General features: G+C 31.9%; 2 protein-coding genes and 1 non-coding gene across 8 annotated transcripts; 2 read left to right on the forward strand and 1 right to left on the reverse strand.

Moving 5' to 3' along the window:
- The first annotated feature begins 1,113 nt into the window (after positions 1-1,113).
- On the forward strand, positions 1,114-1,824 carry LOC11420609 (uncharacterized). The gene is made up of 2 exons (XR_005645420.1): positions 1,114-1,270; positions 1,382-1,824. It is a non-coding gene; the product is annotated as an uncharacterized protein (transcript).
- Positions 1,825-8,824: 7,000 nt separating this feature from the next.
- On the forward strand, positions 8,825-11,597 carry LOC120575729 (uncharacterized). Of its 6 annotated transcripts, none has more exons than XR_005645483.1 (4): positions 8,825-8,983; positions 9,425-9,502; positions 10,074-10,497; positions 11,185-11,597. XR_005645483.1 is itself a non-coding variant. In XM_039832453.1 (4 exons), the coding sequence occupies exons 3-4, from the start codon at positions 10,084-10,086 to the stop codon at positions 11,205-11,207; spliced, it is 459 nt and encodes a 152-aa protein (XP_039688387.1). In that variant the 5' UTR covers positions 8,825-8,983; positions 9,425-9,502; positions 10,074-10,083; the 3' UTR covers positions 11,208-11,597. The 6 variants fall into 6 exon arrangements, 4 of the variants coding, with proteins under 4 accessions (XP_039688387.1, XP_039688384.1, XP_039688385.1 ...); XM_039832453.1 differs by having other exon boundaries at positions 10,074-10,519; XR_005645484.1 differs by lacking the exon at positions 10,074-10,497.
- A 5,583-nt stretch (positions 11,598-17,180) lies between these two features.
- On the reverse strand, positions 17,181-21,011 carry LOC120579378 (DNA-directed RNA polymerases IV and V subunit 5B). The gene is made up of 4 exons (XM_039831420.1): positions 20,675-21,011; positions 18,469-18,645; positions 17,777-17,890; positions 17,181-17,443 (listed from the first exon to the last, which is right to left on the reverse strand). The coding sequence occupies exons 1-4, from the start codon at positions 20,930-20,932 to the stop codon at positions 17,318-17,320; spliced, it is 675 nt and encodes a 224-aa protein (XP_039687354.1). The 5' UTR covers positions 20,933-21,011; the 3' UTR covers positions 17,181-17,317.
- Between the last annotated feature and the right edge of the window lie 163 nt (positions 21,012-21,174).

Genomic DNA, 21,174 nt, shown 5'->3' on the forward strand with positions numbered 1-21,174 from the left:
CAAAAAAAGGTAAAAGGGGTTCTTTTCTTTACATATAGTATAGATGACAAGTAGTATCTTGTAAGACCAATAGAGCGTTTTAATTGCTCTTGATGATAAAAATTTAACTTGTCATCAGGTACAACTTATTCAATGTACAAATCATGAATTTTTAAAAATTATAAATTTTATTTAAGTTTAATTAAAGGAGAAGTTACACGGAGCGGCCCGCCAACTTGTCAACTTTTTTTTTGTTAAATGGGTTTGAAAAAATTTAAAGTGTAGCGACCTAATAACTCAAATTTGTGTCATAAGCTTGTTTTTACCATAATTTTTTTTGTTGCCAACTTTATTTATAAAAAAACAATATATTTTTTGTAGCAACAAAATTGTTAAAAAAGTGAATTAAAGATTATTGTTGTGGTTGATGGATCGGCCGTCCACTAAAGAGGCGATGTGGGGTTTCAGACTCAACCATCTAATTGACTTGTTTCATCTCATCATGTTTTTGGTGGACTTAAGCAGGATGAGCCTAAATATAGGCGGACTTTGGTGTCCCTAATGAAATGACATGAATAATAATGTCACAAAAAAGCATGCAACAACAAAAATATGATACTCATTACATATGATCAAATAATTTTATAAGAAAATATCCTACAAACTCTTCAAGTAATGAATAATTATGTTGTCATATTGATGGTGCATTATTTGTACAAATAAATTCATCGTGGTTGAACAATTTTTAATTCTTGTTTTTTTACCCCTTTCTATCATGAAAGGTTGAAAAGTTAAAAAATAAAAAAAATAAAAAAAAAATAAAAAAAAAGTATTTTATTATGATTACCAAATTTTTTTGTTACCCCTTTACTAAGTGTGATAAATGGACAAGCACAACATATTCATCTACTTGAGTGTTATATATATACACACAATATTTTTTTATCTTTTTTTTTTACCCCTTTTTATCATGAAAGGTTGAAAAGTTATAAAAATAAAATAAAATAAGTTATAATGATTACCAATTTTTTGATGTTACCCCTCTACTTCGTGTGATAAAAGGGCAAACACAACATATTTATCTACTTAAGTGTTCAATACAAACACACAACAATATTACATGACCTTTTTTTTTTTTGAGAAAACAATATTACATGACCTTAATACACTATAAATTGACTAAATCATATTCTATTTGGTACAACATAGAAAAATATGGCTAGAACTCTCAAGTTTGTTTATGCTGTGATTTTATTTCTTTCCTTGTTTCTTGTTGCCAAGGGGGATGATGGTAAGCATTTTTTTTAAAACCATTTTCAAATTTCCTTCTTTAATTTGTACTTCATACATAATGTTTTATATCATTTTAGGAACATTATTTTATTCTCTTCTTTCATTGCAGTAAAAATTAAATGTGTAGTTGCGGCCAATTGTCCAGACCTTATGTATCCTTTAGTTTATAAGTGCCTTAACGGTATATGTGTACAGTTTACGTTGACGTTTCCTTTTGTTTGATATAAGTATCGCGCCGAAGAGGAGTGAGTTCTTGCACTAGCAAAAAATCTATGCAACATACCTTATAGTTATACCGCAAGTTGCCATTTAATCTTTTTAGTAGCATCCAATAATTGTATCTTTTATTTTTTTTCTTTTTACAACTTCATGGATGTTGAAACTATGACTCTACACTCAAAGATGTTGATAATAAAATGAAATTAGGCACTAAATAATATTATAACTGAATTGTGTCTTATATCTTATTTTTGAATGTATCACCATTGTGAGATTTGATAGACTTTGATGTTTTCAAATGCACCGAGAATTGGGATCTCAGCTTCTCTGCCATGTGATTTGAGCAACAGAAGATGAACTTAGTTTTATTTCATTATTATTTACCTGTAGTAACCACTCCATATCTTCCATGGTGAATTTTCACTGCTTATGAACAACCTATCTACCCGAAAACAAGAATTAAAACAACATTACAAGAATTTCTGGTTATAGAGAAATTGATTGCGAACAAACCACAATTGCTGAAATAATCGGCAAGAACCGACAAGGCGAAGTAATGCTGCTACCATCGGAGTCGGGGCCACGACACAGAAGAATGCTTCCAACTCCGAGAAGCAATTGAAGATTTGATAAAGAAGGTAAAATTAGGCCGCTTCATCGACAAGGGACATCGGAAGAACTCACCACGGAAGTCCCCAAAAATGAAATAATCCTCGGAAGGAGGCGAATTGATAAAAACAAGTTTTATTGAAATTGACTATATGAAATTTGCTTGAACAATCACAAACAATGAATTAACAAATGTCAAATACATGTGGAATAAAATTTTATCTTAGAATTAAGATATTCACGATACAAATCTTTTGACACAATCAATTATTAACAATCCTTAAACAAGATACAAAACAATATACAATTTCAAACCAAACATATATGACAATAAACCTAATTATCAATTGAAAACACAAAACACATGAATTTGAATAATTGAATTGGTATTGCAATTAATTGATCCAATGTGAAATTGTTTTAACCTAAATCAAAAGGATTTAGATTAATCTATTGAGAAAATGCTACTTAGATCAAAACTAGCAATTCACTAATCAATTATTCAAATAAGCAAGTGTTATATGAAAAGTAGAGAGAGAGAGAGAGAGAGAGAGAGAGAGAGAGAGAACACCAATGTTTATAGTAGTTCACCCTTGTTCGTCCTCACTAAGGGCTACCTCTACTCTACTTGATGAAGTACACCTTCACCAAGGTCATCCACTATATAACAAAAGTTGATTACAATGTTTACAAGAGTTCCTTCAAATTAAAGCCTTAATTCTTCAACTCCTATGTAAAACAAAGCTCCCCCAAACTTCAAGTACCCCTTGAATTTGGTGCTCCTTGAATCTTCGGATCCTTGAAGTACCCGTGCACTCCTTCGATCTCTTCACTCGAGTCTTCAATGCCACGTCCGGTAAACGAACCCCCTTCGATATCAAGAATGATTAGAAAGACCCCCAAGTCCTTTGGAGGTGGAATGAGATTATTCACTTCCTTTGAAGCCTTGATTAAGCCCAATCAATCTTCTTGAGAGAACCAACTTACAATCCCTACGAGCACCCTAGAGAATCTACACACTCAAAGACAAAGTGATTCTAAGAAAAAGTGTTTAATCTTGAAGAATGTATGAGCAATGAGTTTTTGAGACCTAGAGAGAATAGATGCAAATGATTCAATAATTTTGAAGTTGTGGAAAGAGGAGTATATATATAGTAAGGGAAAAATGGACACAATTTTCGCACCAAAGCAACAGATTAAATCGATTCAATAAAATAATGAATCGATTCAGATACTGAAAAAACACAAGCTCAACCAAGGAAGATAGAATGAGGATTGATGCAAGTCAAGAGATATTTGAAACGATTCAAGTTACCCAGATGAAGGATTGAATCGATCCATATGATATTTGAATCGATTCAAATAGAAATAGAGAGATTTGTGAGACGACTCAAGGATAAATGACACGATACAAACATGAATCGATTCATGCTCGTGGTGAATCAATTCAAGCTAAGTCAGAGACTTATTTGAATCGATTCAGACATGTTGTGAGACGATTCATGCCAAACTTGGAATGCAGCGAAAAAGATTTCAAGGTTCACTAAAGTGATTTAACATTCTACACAATAAAGATCTATACTAGACATCATTTAAACTAACAAACAATGACTATAAAGTAAATGTAATCAAAATGTCTAACATCATCAAAACTATAACTGAAGGCTTTCACGGAATGCTGCCAACAGAGAGCGAATGGACGAGACACCAACAGCAAAAGAGATGGAAACAGGACCTTTCTTGGAGAAATAATGGGCGGATTCTCCGCACCAACAGACACACCAGGGCGACAACCAAAAGGAAAATGGTCAAAGTGAGGGAGACACATGGGGAGCTCCCAAAGGCGGCCAAGAAGAGGCCATTATTAGGATTCACTGAAAACAAAAAGGTGAATGGAGTGTCCAACAAAGAGTTACCGCTCGTCATCGTCGTGGCCATTCGAGACCACGACGTCGCAAGAGGCTTGTTATATGAAGGCAGCTCCATCAACATCCTATATCAAGACGCCTTTGAGAAACTAAGCCTGAAGAGAAAGGATTTGAAACCCTACGATGGCACCGATCTTCATGGCTTTAACGAGATGAGCACACGCATGTGGGGATATGTCACACTGAACGTGACATTTGGAGAAGAAATGGACGAACGAACGGTCTAGACACCATTCTTGATCATACCGGTAGTATCTATCTACAACTGCATTCTGGGACGCCCCACCTTAGCGGCGCTTGACGTGGCCACGACAACGGTCCACTTAAAGATGAAATACCATAACAGGAACAGAGACGTAGCCACACTCTATGTAGACTTGAAGGTGGCAGCAAGATGCCACAGGTCTTGGGGAAAGCTACCCACACCACAATCGGTGTCAATCATGGAAGGAGCAGAGGAAAACTTATGGCGCCGCGTTCCAAGATGTAGTAAGGCCGACTTCGACGCCAGCCAAGAATAAAAATGCCCCAAAGGCGAGAAAGGGAAAAAGATGCCTTTCCCCTTGGAAGCAAAGCTACCTTTCGAGCGCCCTTCCCTTGACGAAGAGTTCAAATCCGTCCAAATGGATGACAACTCGGCAAGGAAGGTCAAGATTGGGGCCAACCTACCGCCAACGGTAGAGAACGACCTCATTGAATGCCTGCGGGATAACACCGACCTATTCACGTGCTCCCCCAAAGAAATGTCGGGAATAGACCCAAGTGTCGTTTGCCACAAACTAAACGTCAACCCGGCGTCTAAGCCTGTGAGTCGGAAGAGACACCACCAATCTCTCAAAAAAGCATAGACCGCAAGAGAGAGAGAGAGTGGAGGGACTGTATAGGACAAATTTATCTCTGAAATCAATTACACCTAATGGCTCTCCAACATGGTCCTTGTGAAGAAGGCTAGCGGAAAGTGGTGGATGTGCGTCGACTACAAGGACTTGAGCAAAGCCTGCCTGAAAGACGCATACCCGGTTCCCAACATCGACAAGTTGGTAGACAATTCCTCCGGCTACAAGTTGTTGTCTTTTATGGACACTTACTCCGGCTACAACCAAATACCCAAGGACAAAAATGGTTGTTCATAAATAATTAGGCCAAATAATTTATTAATCATTATGATCATGATTTAATGGAAACATGATATTTTTATCATTGTGAAGGTAAAATCTCCTTAAAAATATTTTTTTATCAAGGAGACTTTACATTCACGACGACAAAAATATCATTTCTGCTAATAACATAATTTTTTTTATGAATCTACCTTTTTTTTTATTAAGAACCCTTGTTGATAAGCATATCTCTTATAAAAAGACATGCTTCTTTTTCACTAAGAAAAAATCGACCAACAAAGAGAACATAATTTGTCTCATTAAAAGTTTCATCTTTATCAACGTCTTCATTTGTTGCAATATTCAGACTTGAAACAATGTTTTCTTTCTCAACGCTTCCAATTTTATCAACTTCTACAAGTCATTTTCCACTAAATCATGATCAAAATGCTTAATAATTATTTATCAACAACCATTTTCTAAATAGTATTTTCTATTGGACATTCATTCAAATCAAAACTTATTTTATTGATGGTCTATGTAGCATTAGCATCAACCATTAAGTTATTTATCATCTATAGGAATGGAAAAATTGTCTGGTTGCTTGGAAATGCCAATTTTGTCAAGGTGATCATGGTAAAATCACAATCTTGCTTGAAGCAGCGACATCACGAGACTTGTGGATTTGACATTGTAGGTTCAAACAATGACATTAACGTGCTAAATTGGTGCAACATGTTTAACGGTATTTTGGAAGGATAAGCACCCACAATGCAATATGCAATTAATAAAACTACATATAATATGAGTGGGATGCATTTGTCGACATCATTCCAATGTCGCAGGGAGAGAAAAAAATAAAACTATTTATCCAACATCAAGAATCGGCAATAAAATATGTGGAACATGTGTTTCGCGTGCTCCAATCTCGTTACCGATTATATGTGGTCCAACATGTGCTTGGCATATGGAAATTCTCAAGCATATAATTTATGCATGCATTATATTACATAACATGATCGTGAAAGATGAATAATAAAGATGTGATTTTGATTACTCTTTTGATGACATGATTAATGATGTCTAAACAACTGAAACATCTAACGGTCCTCATCTGAATCATAAACAAGACTACAAATGAGCACAAATCTTTATGAAAAACGAGTTCATCGACATCTTTAAACATATTTCATGGAGCTTATATATTTGAGAACACTTTGGACATGAGACTAACAAAGTTTAGATTTTGTCAAAAATAAATAACGAAGTTTAGATTTTATTAATTATTAAATGGTATTTGTTTTTATCGTTTTTAATTATATACGTCGTGAACTTAATGTAATTTTTCAAAACGTAATTAACTAAATTTTAAACTTTTGGATGTAAAATTCTCGAGTGTCAAACTCATAACAACAATAATACATGATACAAAATTAGTGTTAGACTTTTTAGAGGAATCATAGATGCAAGAACTCCTTTGTATACTAGAAGGATATCATTCCTCTTTTTATATGTTGTAAGTATCTCTAACAAGTTCATTACGATGATACATAAATGTGTCTCGCATAATCTTGCATTATCAAATTCAACTATGCAATCATTTCAATCAATTCAAGAAAGTTGACATTACTATATTCAAGAAAGTTAACAATTATTTTTTTGGAACTTTTGAAAGACAATATTAAGATTAATTTCTCTAGTATGTCAATTTTCAACTAAAATATAATTTGTTTTATTATGAAAATTATCTCAATTTATTGGATAATAAATATCACCAATATTTTTAATCTTAGTGAAGCACATTATTAGGAACAAACAGTCCAAAAAAGTATCACCAAGATCTTCGATAATAATTTTTTTGGCACATTATTAAGAACAACCAATTTTTTTTAGGCTAAAATATGCTTTTAATCCCTGCAAATATGGCGAGTTTAGGTTTTGGTCCCTGGTAAAAAAATAATTTGAAATCCATCCCTGCAAAATTTTTTGTTTTTTAAAATAGTCATTGGCCCAACTTTATTGATGATTTGGCACATTTATGCCTACGTGGCATTCATTGACTGTGTAACTTTACACAGTTGGCAGCCACGTGGTAATTATTTAAAAACCTTTTTAAAAAAGAAAAAATAAATATATTTTTGAAATTAAAATAAAACATTTTAAATTAAATTTTTTAAAAAAATAATAATTTTTATTTTCGAAAAAAAATTTTCAATTTATTTTTTAATTTTTGAAAATTAATTTCCATATTTTCTTTATTTCGAAAAAAAAATGAAAAAATCTTTTTTTCTTGGTCTTTCTAATTTTCGGAAATTTTTTTTTTTTCGATTTTTTTAATTCTGAAATTTTTTTTTCAAATTTTTGAAAATAAATAAATTCTGTTCAATTTTGACAGCAAAATCTGAAGATAAAATTCCTAATTTTTTTAAAATTTTAGAAAAATGTTATCTAACTTATTGATTTTTTTTAATTTACAAAAATTAATTTCCGGGAAAAAATAAAAAAAACCTTTTTAAGTTCGAAAAAAACTGAAAATCTTTTTTTTATTTTGATTTTGTTTTTCTAATTTTCGAAAATTATTCTCTTTTCAATTTTGAAAATTAAGTTCCACACATTTTTATTTAAAAAAATAAACTGATTTTTTTTATTAATTTCATTTTTTTTCAAAAATTTTATATCGAAAATTAATTTCCAGATTTTTTTATTAATTTCGTTTTTTTATTTTTATTTCAAAAATATGTTTTTCGTTTTTGAAATATTGATTTTAAATAATTAAAATGAAACCAGTTACACGTGGCTGTCAAATGTACACAATTAAACAGTCAGCAAGTGACACCTATGCAAAAATCAGACACATAAGCAAAAAAATGAGCCCAAGGACCTTTTTAAAAAACAAAAAAATTTGCAGGGATTGATTTCGAATTTTTTTTACCAGGGACCAAAACCCAAATTCGCTATATATGCAGGGACCAAAAGCATATTTTAGCCTTTTTTTTATAAGGATGGTGTATATAGAAATATTTTTGCTATATGGGGGTACATATAGCAAATCACATTAAAATGACCAAAAATATTAACAGACTTCAGCCCAGTCTGTCATCATGTCATTGTTTGGAGAATTTATGTTAACTTTGCTATATATACCTTTCATAAACGAAATATTTCTATATATACCCCCCATCGCACCCCCGGCCTATGGCCTAGGGCCATTCCTGCTCCACGTGTGTTCCACAACATTTTAGTATTAAAATGTAATGATATAAAGTTATTGATGGAACCTATTTATAATTTTTGTTAGAAATACATATTGAAGTGATTGAGTGCTTATTAGATACTATTATTAAAAAAATTATAACCAAGTGATTTGTATAAGTGGAACTCAATTAGGTATCCAAAATTGGATGTTTGAATGTGTTACTTCAAAATAATGTATTGCAATGAGACCCACAAAATAACTATTTGTAGAGTTCACCATTGAAGATACTTTTATTTACCTAAAGATAAAATTCTAACCATTATATTATTTGATAAAAATAAATGATTTGTAAACTAATGTTTAATAATGAGTTGATCAATATAAATAGATATATTTTTAGCTTTTTAGCTACCTTTTTAATAAAAACAAATCTAATTGGGTTTGTGGGATTACATCATTGGGCCTAGCCCAATAGCATATATAATGAAAAAGATAACCCTAGATTCCCTCTTCAATTGTTTTGCCAGCCGCTTCTTCACAGCAGTTCTTCATTTTTATCTCCACTTTACTTGAATGACTTCTTAGTCAATGTAACAAAGCATGTACTGACTACTCATAAGAACCAAAAACTGCTCAACAAGTATATGGTGGAATGCAAACAGGTAATCATTTTCATTTTCATTCTAGCTTACAATGTTGGAGATTTCATGAATATTTTCACGTGTAAACTACTGTTTTAACAAACTAGTATATTAACATAGGGCCCATTTTGGATTCACTTATTTTTGAGTTTATACAAGACAATCTATGTAAATAAAGAAACTTACGTAAATAAAGAAACTCTTATGTATTATTCATGGGTTTGTGAGTAGTTTATTAAAACCCATTTTATAAAGATACTATTTTCGTTAGTAAGAGCTTTTGAATGAACATAAAAACTTTTTTTTGAGTTATATGCAAATTTGCATAAGCTATTCTTCCTAAGCTAAAAAAATAAGGCAATCTAAACGGCCCATAGTAAAAAGATAGCTATTTATATTGATTAAGTGATTATTTATAATGATTATACTAGTAATTATATCTTATTTTGTTGCTCTTTTTAGCTATCTCACATGCTAAGAACTGATGCCATATAGCTAGCTACTTTGAGCTGGAAAGAGGACAAGTCTTCAAGATATCTGGTAACTTACTGCTGTGTTGTGTAATAGTTTGTTTACATTCTGCTTCCTGCCATGTATGGAACAGTGACAATTTCAATTTTATTGTTTTAGAATCTATCATGCTTATAGTTAGCAAAAAGATTATAATTGGATTGTTTAGTGTTTGCAAGTTCTATTGTGTATGTGCTCTGTGTTGCCATTACATTTTTGAAAGTTGTCAAGTTGGAAACTTATGATAGTTGACCACATCATATGAAGCACGGACATCGACACGACACGGACACTAACATAACATGCGAACATTGACAATAAATTTGAGAAAATGACATAATTCAGTGTAATCATATGTGTCATTGTCGTGTCGGTGTCTGACACCAACGCGTGTTCGACACTATAACACATCTAATCTGAGGAGTGTTTGTGCTTCATAGACCAAAGGCTTCATGGTTCAACATATACTTTTACACTTATGTTATAAACTTGTTTATTTAGTGCATAAGTAGGTGAAGAGAGATGGTTTCTGTGAGTTTGAAAAGATTATGTTCCCTTTCCCTCCAATTCCAGATATTATAATAATATTATTCATTCATAGATTCTTTGATATGAGGATTCGAAAAGCCGCGAAGATTTCCCCTCTTCTATTCACTTGTTCGTCTTCACTACTACAAAATGATTCATTACCGGTTGAACCTTTTCAAATGCACGTTTGTCAGCTTAACCAATCTCCATGGGATGTCATCCCCTTTCACTTTGACAAATCCTCAATCCAGTTCGAAGATTCTCTAGCAGCTCTTGATGAAAGTGTGGCTTCGATGATGGAAACTGACATTGTTGATATTGATAATAAACCTGTGATAGAAAATTCTTCTATCATGGCGATTGACAATAATCAACAATGTGATGGTAATAAGAAGGTAGTTAATAATAATGGTGGCTGCAACACAGGTTTGAAGAGAAACTCAAATGGGGGAGGAGACATTGAGGCGCCGCGGCGTGGTAGAGGCAGACCGAAGAAGGTAAAAGCGGATTCAGCTTCAGGTTCGAATAATAATGAATTCTATTTTTATTCTGGGTTTGGTCCACCACGGGGGAAACGAAGAGGTGATAAAAATGATGGTGAAGATAACAAGAGTGTTGTAGCATTAGGTACTAGTAGTCATGATGTTAAGGTTAATGTTGGTGTTGATATTGTTCCTTGTTCTGAGGGATTGAATTATTTTGAAGATTATGAGGATGAATATGATGATGATAATGGGAAGAGGAGAATGAGGAAACCCGTGAAAGAAAGGTCACTAAAATCGTTAATGTGAAATGAAGCTAACATGTTTCTAAGAAGAATTATTTATATTGGATTGGTGTTCAATGTTGTATTCTTGCTCTTGTTCTTGTTGTTATAATTTTGGCGATATTTTGGGTGGATTATGAATCTTTTTATCCCCCATCGAATATTTAGGTCTGTTGTATGAAATCTTTCAACCTTTAGGGATATTTTAGGGCGATGTAATTCCAAATATTATGACCAGAAGAACTAAAATTTTAGTAGGAGAGAAGTTAGCTATACTGTGCTGAAAATGTTCATTTTTTTCCCCTTAAGATTCCATATTTTTTGAATATGCCATTGTTGTTTTTATACTTTTCATGATTAGAAAGAGATTTTACATGAAAGATATGTGATTGACTTGCATTTGGTTGCAAATTGCTAGTGTTGAAGTCACATGAGGAATGAATTCTAAGAGTGAAAGATTGTGAAGAAGTATCAGGGCATTTGTGGTGAAGATTGTGATTGACTTTCAAGCTTTTTCATGAAGATTGTTATAAAGATCATAGAAAAGGAAAACTAAGGGAGGAATGTATGTTGTTTGCAAAAGGTCTTGCAAATCAATTTGATTTGCTGCTAACTTTTCTTGATGAGCTCTCTGACTTTTCCATATATGAAACAGTGACAATACCAATTTTATTTATTGTTTTAGAACCTAACAGACACTTTCAATTAGCAGAAATATTGTTATAAAATGTATTGGTTAGTGTTTAGCAAGTTCTATTGTGTATGAGTTCTATGTTGCCTACATGGTTTTGAATTTTCTTTGATAAGCAGTAAAATCCTATTCTTTCTCAATCTATATAAGTCTTTTCCTTCAAGCTTTTTATATATTTTACCTTCAACTTCACCTTCACCAGTATAATCATTTTTATATGCCATACTAGACATTGTCAACATCGACATGATCAAAGAAAAGAAGATATTGTCCACCATCGTGCCTAGTATGACATTATGTATTCAATATTTTTGCTAAAGGGCAATGTGCGTCTTATATCCAACTATTAAGTACAAAAAGTATGGAGCAAACGGAACACGACCTATCAGAAGATGTTTCCTTGCTAAGCGCATGGTTTTAGAATATTGAAGATGAAGACGAAACTCCATTTGATCATCATCATACTAGCCATGAAATGTACGCAACAACTGCATTTATAACAGGCACCTCATTTCTCTGCATATGTTTTTGCCTCGTGGTTCAACCCATGAAGAAAATTGATGTGCATGGTGAAGGAAAGGACCAGAAACAATGAGCAATTGGACTTGGTTGAAGAGCTTGTTGATCAATATATTCACTTTGTCAATTTTAATGGATATTAGATCGTTAAGTTACCACTTGTGCCCTTTAAACCTACCCGACATGTATCTGTATTTGCAAGTGCACATAGCCATGTCCTCAAGTCAGAACACAGGTTCCTGTTACTGTTATACAAGAGTGTCTAGAATTAACTGTAGAAAAGCATCAAGAGTATTGGAACCTGAGTTCTGACATTAGGACATGGCTAAGTGCTACATGTGCAAATATAGATACATGTCGGATGGATTTGAAGGCACCGACAACAACATTAACGGTCTAATATCCACTAAAATTGATAATGTGAACTCATTTGTCCATAAGCTCCTCACCCAAGTCGAGGTGCACACTGTTTCATATCGCCTCACCATACAAACCCAATTTTCATCATGGGTTAACCCAAGCGACAAAAGACTTATGAAGAGAAATGAGGTACATATCATTAATCTTGCTGTTGCTTTGCATGTCATTCCCAGCATGATAATCCCATGTTGCTACTAGCTCATCTCCCAAGTCCAAGTATTACATCCCTGTCGAAGCAATTGAGGATACCTGCATACTGTTGGCGAAAACAAAATGCAACTATGATGATCATTGTCTACTAGATTCCAAGAAAAAATGTAACTGCAAAATGTCAATTTGGCAACACTAACATACATAAATCAATCTTCACATCAAAGAGACCACAGTGATAATTGTTACTTGTTCTATATTATAGTCCTTTTTTTTCTAGAGCACTTAAATTTTGCTCTGAAGGTAGTGAAATTCACTTTATAAGTTGCAGTTAACAAGTCTGGTGGAAAAAGAAAAATGCATTTAGCATATTCAGGACATGAATTTATTTGGTTGTGAACTTAATTTGAAAATCCTCTTGTTACTGTTTCTAGAGGCCACAATCTTCATTTTCTCATATCTTGTTACTGTTTCTAGAGGCCACAATCTTCATTTTGGTTTAGACATGACATTCGAACATTACTTTTTACATTATTAATTAAAATTTTGGAAAGGGTAAAAAGAGTGATGTTAAAACCTATCAAAGAGGAAATTAATTTGTACCTCATCAGATACCACTCCTGCAAACAAGATAAAATAATTCAAAAACAAAGACTTTAAAAAATAAAAGATAATTTAGGATCAAGTAACTGTAGAAAGCTAATCCTCTTTAGCACTTAATGTATTTACAAGTTTCATACTTACAATACATTTAATTTAACTTGTTGAAATATATATAGATAAAGAGTACCAGAGTTACAACGAAAAGAAGAGGACCTAATATATAGAAAAAAAAGAATACTTAAGGTTCATTGATTCTCATAGTGAAGGAAGCTTCTTGCACAAATACATATTAATTAAAACAAATGAGGTTAGGAGTGGACAATCCACAAAGAGAAGATTACTCAAGTTCATCACAATATCATATTCTAATGCTTCTAAGAAATGAAAGACTTTGTTGCAACACATCTTTGATTTCATATTTTTACACCTTAGACCATTTACAATGGCATGTTGAATTTGCCATTCAACATGTTGAACCATTGTAGGGGAGGGTGTTGAAATGGGAAAAAAGTAAGTTGGAGGAGGGAAGTGTTGAAACAATTCAACATGTTGAATGCCTGGTCCACGGAGACACTTGGCATGTTTTGATTGGCTGCTCGGATTTTTATCTTCTTAATAATTTGGACCCAATTATTTCATTGCAAATAATTTTTTTATTTTTTTATTTTTTTACCAAAATTCGTAAAAAAAAAATCTCTATAAATAGAGACTTGGATCATTTGATTTGGACACAGAAAAAAAATCAAGTTTTTCACTCTCTTAATATTATTATTAGCTTTTTGTATTAGCCTTTCTTTTGAAGTTTTAGCGTTTATTTAGTGAAATGGATCCCATAAATAATCAAGTTTTTCACTCTCTTAATCTTATTATTAGATTTGGACACAAAAATAAATTACTTGTGTGTTGTGTACTTGTTTGTTGTCTTGCATTTTAAGCTATTTGTGTGACCCTTACTTAGTTTGTTGGATTACATTTTATTTAAGTTAAGAAAATAAAAATAAATTATTTAAATAAATTTTGTTTTTACAAAAAAAAAATTGTTAAGTGTTTTTTTATTTTAATTTAATCATAATCGTTAATTGTAATTTTATGTAATTATAAAAATAAAAATATAAAATTAAATAAGAATAAGAAATAAAAGGTGGTGGGGTAAGGTGTTGAATGAAAAAACTATTGGAGAGGTAAAAATTGAAAGGGTGTTGAATTAAAAGAGAGAAAATGATGTGGAGTGTTGGGAATCGAAAAAGTGGGTGTTGAAGGTTGTTGAATTTGTGGAACCATTGTACATGGTCTTATAATATGTATGTTTCTCTCTCATTTTATAGCTACTACCCGGGTTGTACGGTGACATAAGTGGCCAATGATGGATTGCCACTTAAATTTTTTTTTTTTTTTGAAGAAGCTAAATTAGCCCACCTAAATTGGCGATGGGAAGAATCGAACCCGAGACCTCAAGGAGGAGCACACTCCCAGGCCCCAAGTCAATACCACCAGACCAATCCAAATAAGTTTTTGCCACTTAAAATATTGGTTGATGACATAGGGTGGGTAGCTTAATTGGTATTCGAGATAAAATAAACAAATATTTTAACTACATGTCAAACCTACGCCTACGGATATTGGTATCCGTATTAAAATAGTAAATTTACGAAAATATCATCATTAAAATATAAGTGTTATCCACATGAAAGAAATCCTAACCCAATTTCTCAATTTCTGTTCTTGTTTTGATTAATAAATAATTTTGTTGTCTTGTACCAAAAAAAAGATACTAATAATAATTTTGTTGTCAAAAGAAGAAGAAACATTCTACATAATTTCCTTTTTTTTTTTTTTTTTTTACATAAATGCATTTTTAGAAAAATATTTATTTGAAAAATAAATGCATTTTTTTTACTATTTTAATTTATCCTTGGATAACTGCAAATACCTATGGACATCTCAAAAACTGTGAAATACTCATCTAACATATATATGTACGAGTATGAAACGAACATTAACATTATTTGAATCCAACATAATAGATAACAGATTCCTACTATCCGTACTCGTGAATGTACATTGTCATCTCTAATTAAAATATACTTTTGATACTTTATCTTTTACTCAAGTTCATTATTGTTTTGTATCTTTTTTACAAAAATATTTATGGAATTTTTGAAAAAGAAAGTAAACCTCGCCTCAAATTACTAATTTTAGAGTAGAAGATGACAACATAACATCTTTTTGTGACATGTCACCGATGTCACAAAAAATATATATGAATCGAGTTTTGACACACATATTTATTTTCTCTTGTTTTTGTTGATTTAAATCAATTAAATAATCGTGTGAGCCATTGGAACCATAAGTACTTAGAGTTTCTTCTTCTAAAAAGATAATTTCGTCAATAAAATTTCTCAACTTTTAAATATTTGTCCAATATATTTATTTTATTTTTTCTTTCTAAACTAATCACACTTATTATTTGCTGTCCAAAAGCAATTAGGTGACGGCTAGCTCACTGTCACAGGGTGAACCATAGACCATCGCAGGCATATGCACTGCTTGTAAAAATCTTATCATCATTCTTTACCGAGAATTGTTATCCCACGTTACATAAGGCTGTGTCACACGAGTAAATGACGTTTTTATCCCTGCGGCAGTTAACTATCGAAGTTTACTGCAACCGGTTCCAAACTTCGGTAGTTAACTGCCGCAGGAGTAAAAACGTCATTTACTCGTATGACACAGCCTTATGTAACGTGGGAACAACAATTCTCTTCTTTATATGGCTAGTGAAATAATGTGCAAAAGATTTTGGCAGATACCACAATTGAAAACTAGTGAACATTTCATCGCTTATTTTTGAAACAAGTGAACCATGGTAAGTTTAAATTGTTTCCTTTTACATGATAATTGCAACCAAGATAGGAAATGGTCCACAAAAAGATTGCACCGATGTGTAATTTCATGCACATAATTGGTCTTGAGATTGAAACGTTTACTTATTGATGCCAACTCATTTTTCCTAATCAATCAAACACCCAAGTAAATTGGTGATGGCCACAAGAATCCTCTATTATCAAATTAGAAATTGTGAATTTGAAAGAGATAGTTACTTGTATAAAGTATATACATATGTTGATCAGAGCTGGACTCTTCAATATATGGTGCGATTGTTTAATCTTTAAAATAAAAAAAGGGTTAAAATAATCTAGAGATTTTTAAAAAAAACTCCGAAATTATTTTTGTTTGCTTACTATCCATAAAAATCCACTTAAAAAAAAATGAGTTTTAACTTGTACATGTATTACCCCCTTGTTTTTGAAAAAAATAGATTTTAAAAAATGCTAATCCTAATAGCTTTTCATTTTATGGTTAAAATATATATTTTTTGACAATTATTTTTCTAAAAATCCTAAAATAACTAGAGTATATGTAGTTTTTAAAATAGTGAATCGTACAAATAACAAAAGCATTAAAATTAAAGTAAAGGAAGAGACTAACAATAGTTCGAACAACCAAAACAATAAAAATGATAAGTATTTTTAATGTATGTGTGTCCAAGAATATTGAACATTTCAGCACAGTATAGCTAACTTGTCTCCTACTTGCACTATCATACACCATTTGTGTATACTTTCATATCTGGCACCCACAGATAAAATTTTAATTCTTTGGTCTTTAATAATTGGAGGGAAAGTGAACAAAATCTTTTGAAACTCACATATACTAACCATATTCACCTACTTATGCTCTAAACAAACAAGTTTTTTTATATAAGTGGAAGAGTATATATTGAATAATGAAGCTTTTGAATTGTGATCAACATCATAAATAAGTCACTACTAAAAAAACAAAAATTAGTGAGGAAAATTTAGTGAGGGAAAACAAGAAATCCCTCTCTAATTCCGTCAATAAATTTTGCGACCAAAGAATTTGTGAGGGATTTTATATTTTCCGTTGCTAATTTCCTTCCCTAATTTTGCTTTTTCTAATAGTGAGTTTCCATCTTGACAAGTTTCTAACATGTATGGGCAACACTGAACTCATACACAATAGATCTTGCTAAACATTTACCAGTTCAAATATTATCTTTCTGCTAACTTTAAGCATGATAGGTTCTAAAACAATAAGACTGTAATTGTCGCTGTTCCATACGTGGCAGCATGATGTAATAGAACTATTACACGACACAGCGGTACATTACAAGAGAATTAAACATCTCACCACTGTGAGAGATCTTGACGACTTGTCCTTTTTCCAGTCCATAGTAGCTAGCAATGGCATCAGTTCTTAGCATGTGAGGTAGCTAAAAACAACAACAAAATAGGATATAATTACTGGCATGATAAAAAAGATAATGGTTTACTATAATATTACACTTACAACATTAGAAAATCATAATTCTAAGTTATCTGACTCTTCTATAGCAAGAACCTTACTTTAAATTGTAAAGGAAGTAATATCACTGACACATAAATCAATATATGACATGTTAAAACTTAAACCCTTAATTTTTGTTATTAGTTGTTGAGATTACTTGCTTTACTCTCCACTCAAACTCAATTTAGAGGAGTCAAAATGATTAATGATTACAAAGTGCTTGTTATAGACAGCCAATAAGCATATTTATCAAGTTTACCTGTTTCTCTTCGACCTTATACTTATTGAGCAGTTTTTGCTTCTCATTAGCAGTCAGAACCTCATACTTTGGCTGCAGCACATGCTTTGTCACATTGACCAGCAAGTCATTCAACTAGAAGCAAAGTAACATGGTGTTATGGACTTAAAAAACCATTTCAAACTAAAAGTGGTCGGAACTCTTAAGTGGAACCAATTGCTGATTTCGTTTACACAAATCTTAAATTCAAAATCAAATCGCATTATAAATGAAAATATCTTTAGACCCTTTCAATGTTTTCTTCATCTAAAATGAAATGTGTGACATATAGTGTTGCATCAACATGATGAAGCTTCCTAATATATCTAGTAAACACTAAAACAAAACTGCAAAAGATATTGATGAATAAGCCTCTGGTCTGAACTTGTGGTTACAGGGGAAAAAATTAAAGTCATCTTATAGATAATGTGCGATTGTGCGCTAAAACAGCTAAATACAGTTCTCATACGTGATTAAAATGCATAAGCTCAAGTCATTTCATGTATCCATTTTACCTTTCCAGAATAGAGGGCTTACATATATTCCTAGTTCCTTAACATATTATGCATAGTTTACAAGAACAACTAAAACAATAAAAAAGGTTAATTATTTTCTGCACCAAAATATTTAAACTTAGAATAAAAAATTAAACATTCATGAAAGGGCTAACTTACTTGTATGATCTCAACTTTAAATGGACAGTTTTCCAATTCTTTACGAGCATATGAAGTCATCTTACTTTGCATAACAAGTATCAGCCTACTCAACCTTTCTTTGTCCACAATCTGGCTTTGTATAACAATCAAGTTGCTTTTTCTGATATCATCCGTTCCTGGGAAAACAACTTGTACCTGCAAAGCAGAATTTCCTGAGCCACAGTACAGCAATCACAAAAGTGAATGTATAAAGCACCCCTCATTCTACGGCATTAGGTAACAGTGGATTAAAAACATACAAACAGTTAAATCATTCGGCCGTAGAACAAAAAATGAAACTGATCTTGAACAAATGAGGGGGAATCTTATGTCACCCAAGATTGATGAAAGGAATCACAACTCACATAACCGTTCAAAGATAATTTATCCTTACATAACAGTTCGAAGATAATTCATTCTCACATAACAGTTCTGTTATTATTAAACCGTTGAGGGTCACATTGGATAGTGATACAACCTGAATTGAAATTGCCATCATTTCTCTCCGTGTATGTTTGATTTGTGAGGTTGAGTTGAGTTAAACTCGACCCAAATTCTAAGCCGGTATCAGAGTCTATTCTAGATTTGTTGGACCAAAAGTTATTGATCCTAATTTGGCCTAAATATTGTTATAAGTGGTGAACATCCCTCGTCTTACAACCTAGTTTTGTGGAGTTGTCTCAACTCAAATTCTAAAGTTAAAAATGACTATCTATATATAAAGCAAAAACATTCCCAAAATTTCACCACAGTTAAGGTTAGTTTTGGGTCTTGGATGGAGTGAATCAGTACATACTGTTAGTATGCACTCTCATTCAATCGTTTGCTAGCATGTGAAAACATTTTGCGAAAAATATTCTTGTTGTTTTGTATTTTTCATCAATTATTAGCCAAAAACAGAGAATGACTTTTGCAGCAAAATGGAGAGAAATCACATATGAAAATATGGTGACTTTTTCCTTATGAATAATCAATTGGAAGAGCAATAACATAAAAACTATTGCTCTTTAGACCTTCAAAATTACTATAGTATTCATGTTCAGTATGATACAAAACAAAACCAATTAAAATAATGAAACCAACCAGAAGCATATTAAGATTGTGAGAGTATCCAAATACATAACGATCCATGTAAGTTTGAGAGCAACAAAAATAGGCATCACTCATATGCAAAAAAAGACATGCTCTGCCACTGAGACCTTCATATGTTTCAAAAAGTACCTCAAAAACCTCCTTATTCCCATTAAAATACCAATACAGCGCCATACAGAAACAATGTTATAAAATTGAATCATGTAAAAACATTCATTTTCTAAAAGATATTCAAAATCAAATCAAAATTAAACAAATACAAAAAAAAAACCTTCCATCTTCTCCATTTCAATCAACTCATCCATCCAAACAACAAATCACATATGAAGGATTCAAAATCACACTTGTCAGATTCAAAATCAATTCCAAAAACTAAATTTCAGTTTCGAATCAGAATCACTTTTGGATAAATGAATTCTACTAAAAAACACTAAGGGCCTGTTTGTTAAATCTAATAAAATATTTATTTTGTCATTCAATAATTTATGTTTTTTTAAGTGTCATGAACATAGCTCAGTTGACAATGAAATATGCATGACTGGTTCGAGCTCGAGATTACACACGATGTTAAACGTGAAATTATGGTCACTATTTACAAAAATTTTTTTAGAGATTTTTTAAGAAATAAAAAAGTAATTCTTGGTGATGGTCAAGGTTTAAACCCTGACCTTGCATATATTATACGCATATTTTCATTTTTAAAATAATCATATGTAAAAAAAGATTTTGAAGACAAGCTACTCACTATAGCTTTCCATTTTGCAATTTTTAGATTATTTTTTCCTTTCAAAAGCCCATAAAAAAAATTAAAAAAAAAACTTTAACCAAAATATCAAAGTTTTTAGGGGTTGTATAGCTCAACTAAAAACTAATTTAACAACTAATTACATTTGTCTTTAAAAAAATCATATGAAAGTTTTAAAGTAATGGTTTTTAATGAAAAAACATGCCCTAATGTAACACTAATTTCGCCTCACTATACAAAAAAATCAATTACACATTCAACATCACATAATAATGGAAACGAAATGCAACAAAACATTGAAATAGTTTCGTGAATAAACCTGAGAAAATCAGTAACATTGAATAATACCTTGATGGAGGGGTTAGAGCGAAGAGAAACAGAAACACCAAGGGTATGAGGTTTAGGAAATTCACCAAAACGTGAACGAAACTCAGAAAGAGAAAGAGTGAGATCAGATTCAGAGACATTGTAGCCTCTATCATGAAGCATATCCATCAGAGTCTTTCTGCATTCGAAGTAACGAATGGTTTCAATGTTGCTTTCTTCATTGCATATACGAACCAAACATTCGCTTCTTGTTTCGTTTCCGTTTTCAATCATCGCCATTTTCACCAAAACAAAAAAAAAATGTTGCAGTTTTTTTTTTGTTGAGTAGGAAACTTAGTAGAGAAGGAGTATATGTAACACTAATTTCCGTTACGATCTTTTTTGTCGTTTTCACAAAATATTTAAAAAATAAAAAAGTGTAATAATGACTTTGGTCTATTGATGTCAATGGGTATTCGGTACTAGTAACATGATATCCGTCCCGCCTCTTTGGATAAATATGATAACCGTGTCTGCTCCTA

This window comes from Medicago truncatula, chromosome 3, assembly GCF_003473485.1.
Source record: "Medicago truncatula cultivar Jemalong A17 chromosome 3, MtrunA17r5.0-ANR, whole genome shotgun sequence".
In the NCBI taxonomy this organism is placed as follows: domain Eukaryota; kingdom Viridiplantae; phylum Streptophyta; class Magnoliopsida; order Fabales; family Fabaceae; genus Medicago; species Medicago truncatula.

Bases quoted from the DNA above. Each gene is read 5' to 3' on its own strand.
- LOC120575729 (XM_039832450.1), top strand. From the start codon at position 10,084: ATGAGGATTCGAAAAGCCGCGAAGATTTCCCCTCTTCTATTCACTTGT.
- LOC120579378 (XM_039831420.1), bottom strand. From the start codon at position 20,932: ATGGCGATGATTGAAAACGGAAACGAAACAAGAAGCGAATGTTTGGTT. The intron at 18,646-20,674 runs GTATTATTCAAT...TCTGCTTTGCAG, and splicing joins GCTCTAACCCCTCCATCAAG to GTACAAGTTGTTTTCCCAGG. The intron at 17,891-18,468 runs GTAAGTTAGCCC...CTTTGCTTCTAG, and splicing joins TTAAAGTTGAGATCATACAA to TTGAATGACTTGCTGGTCAA.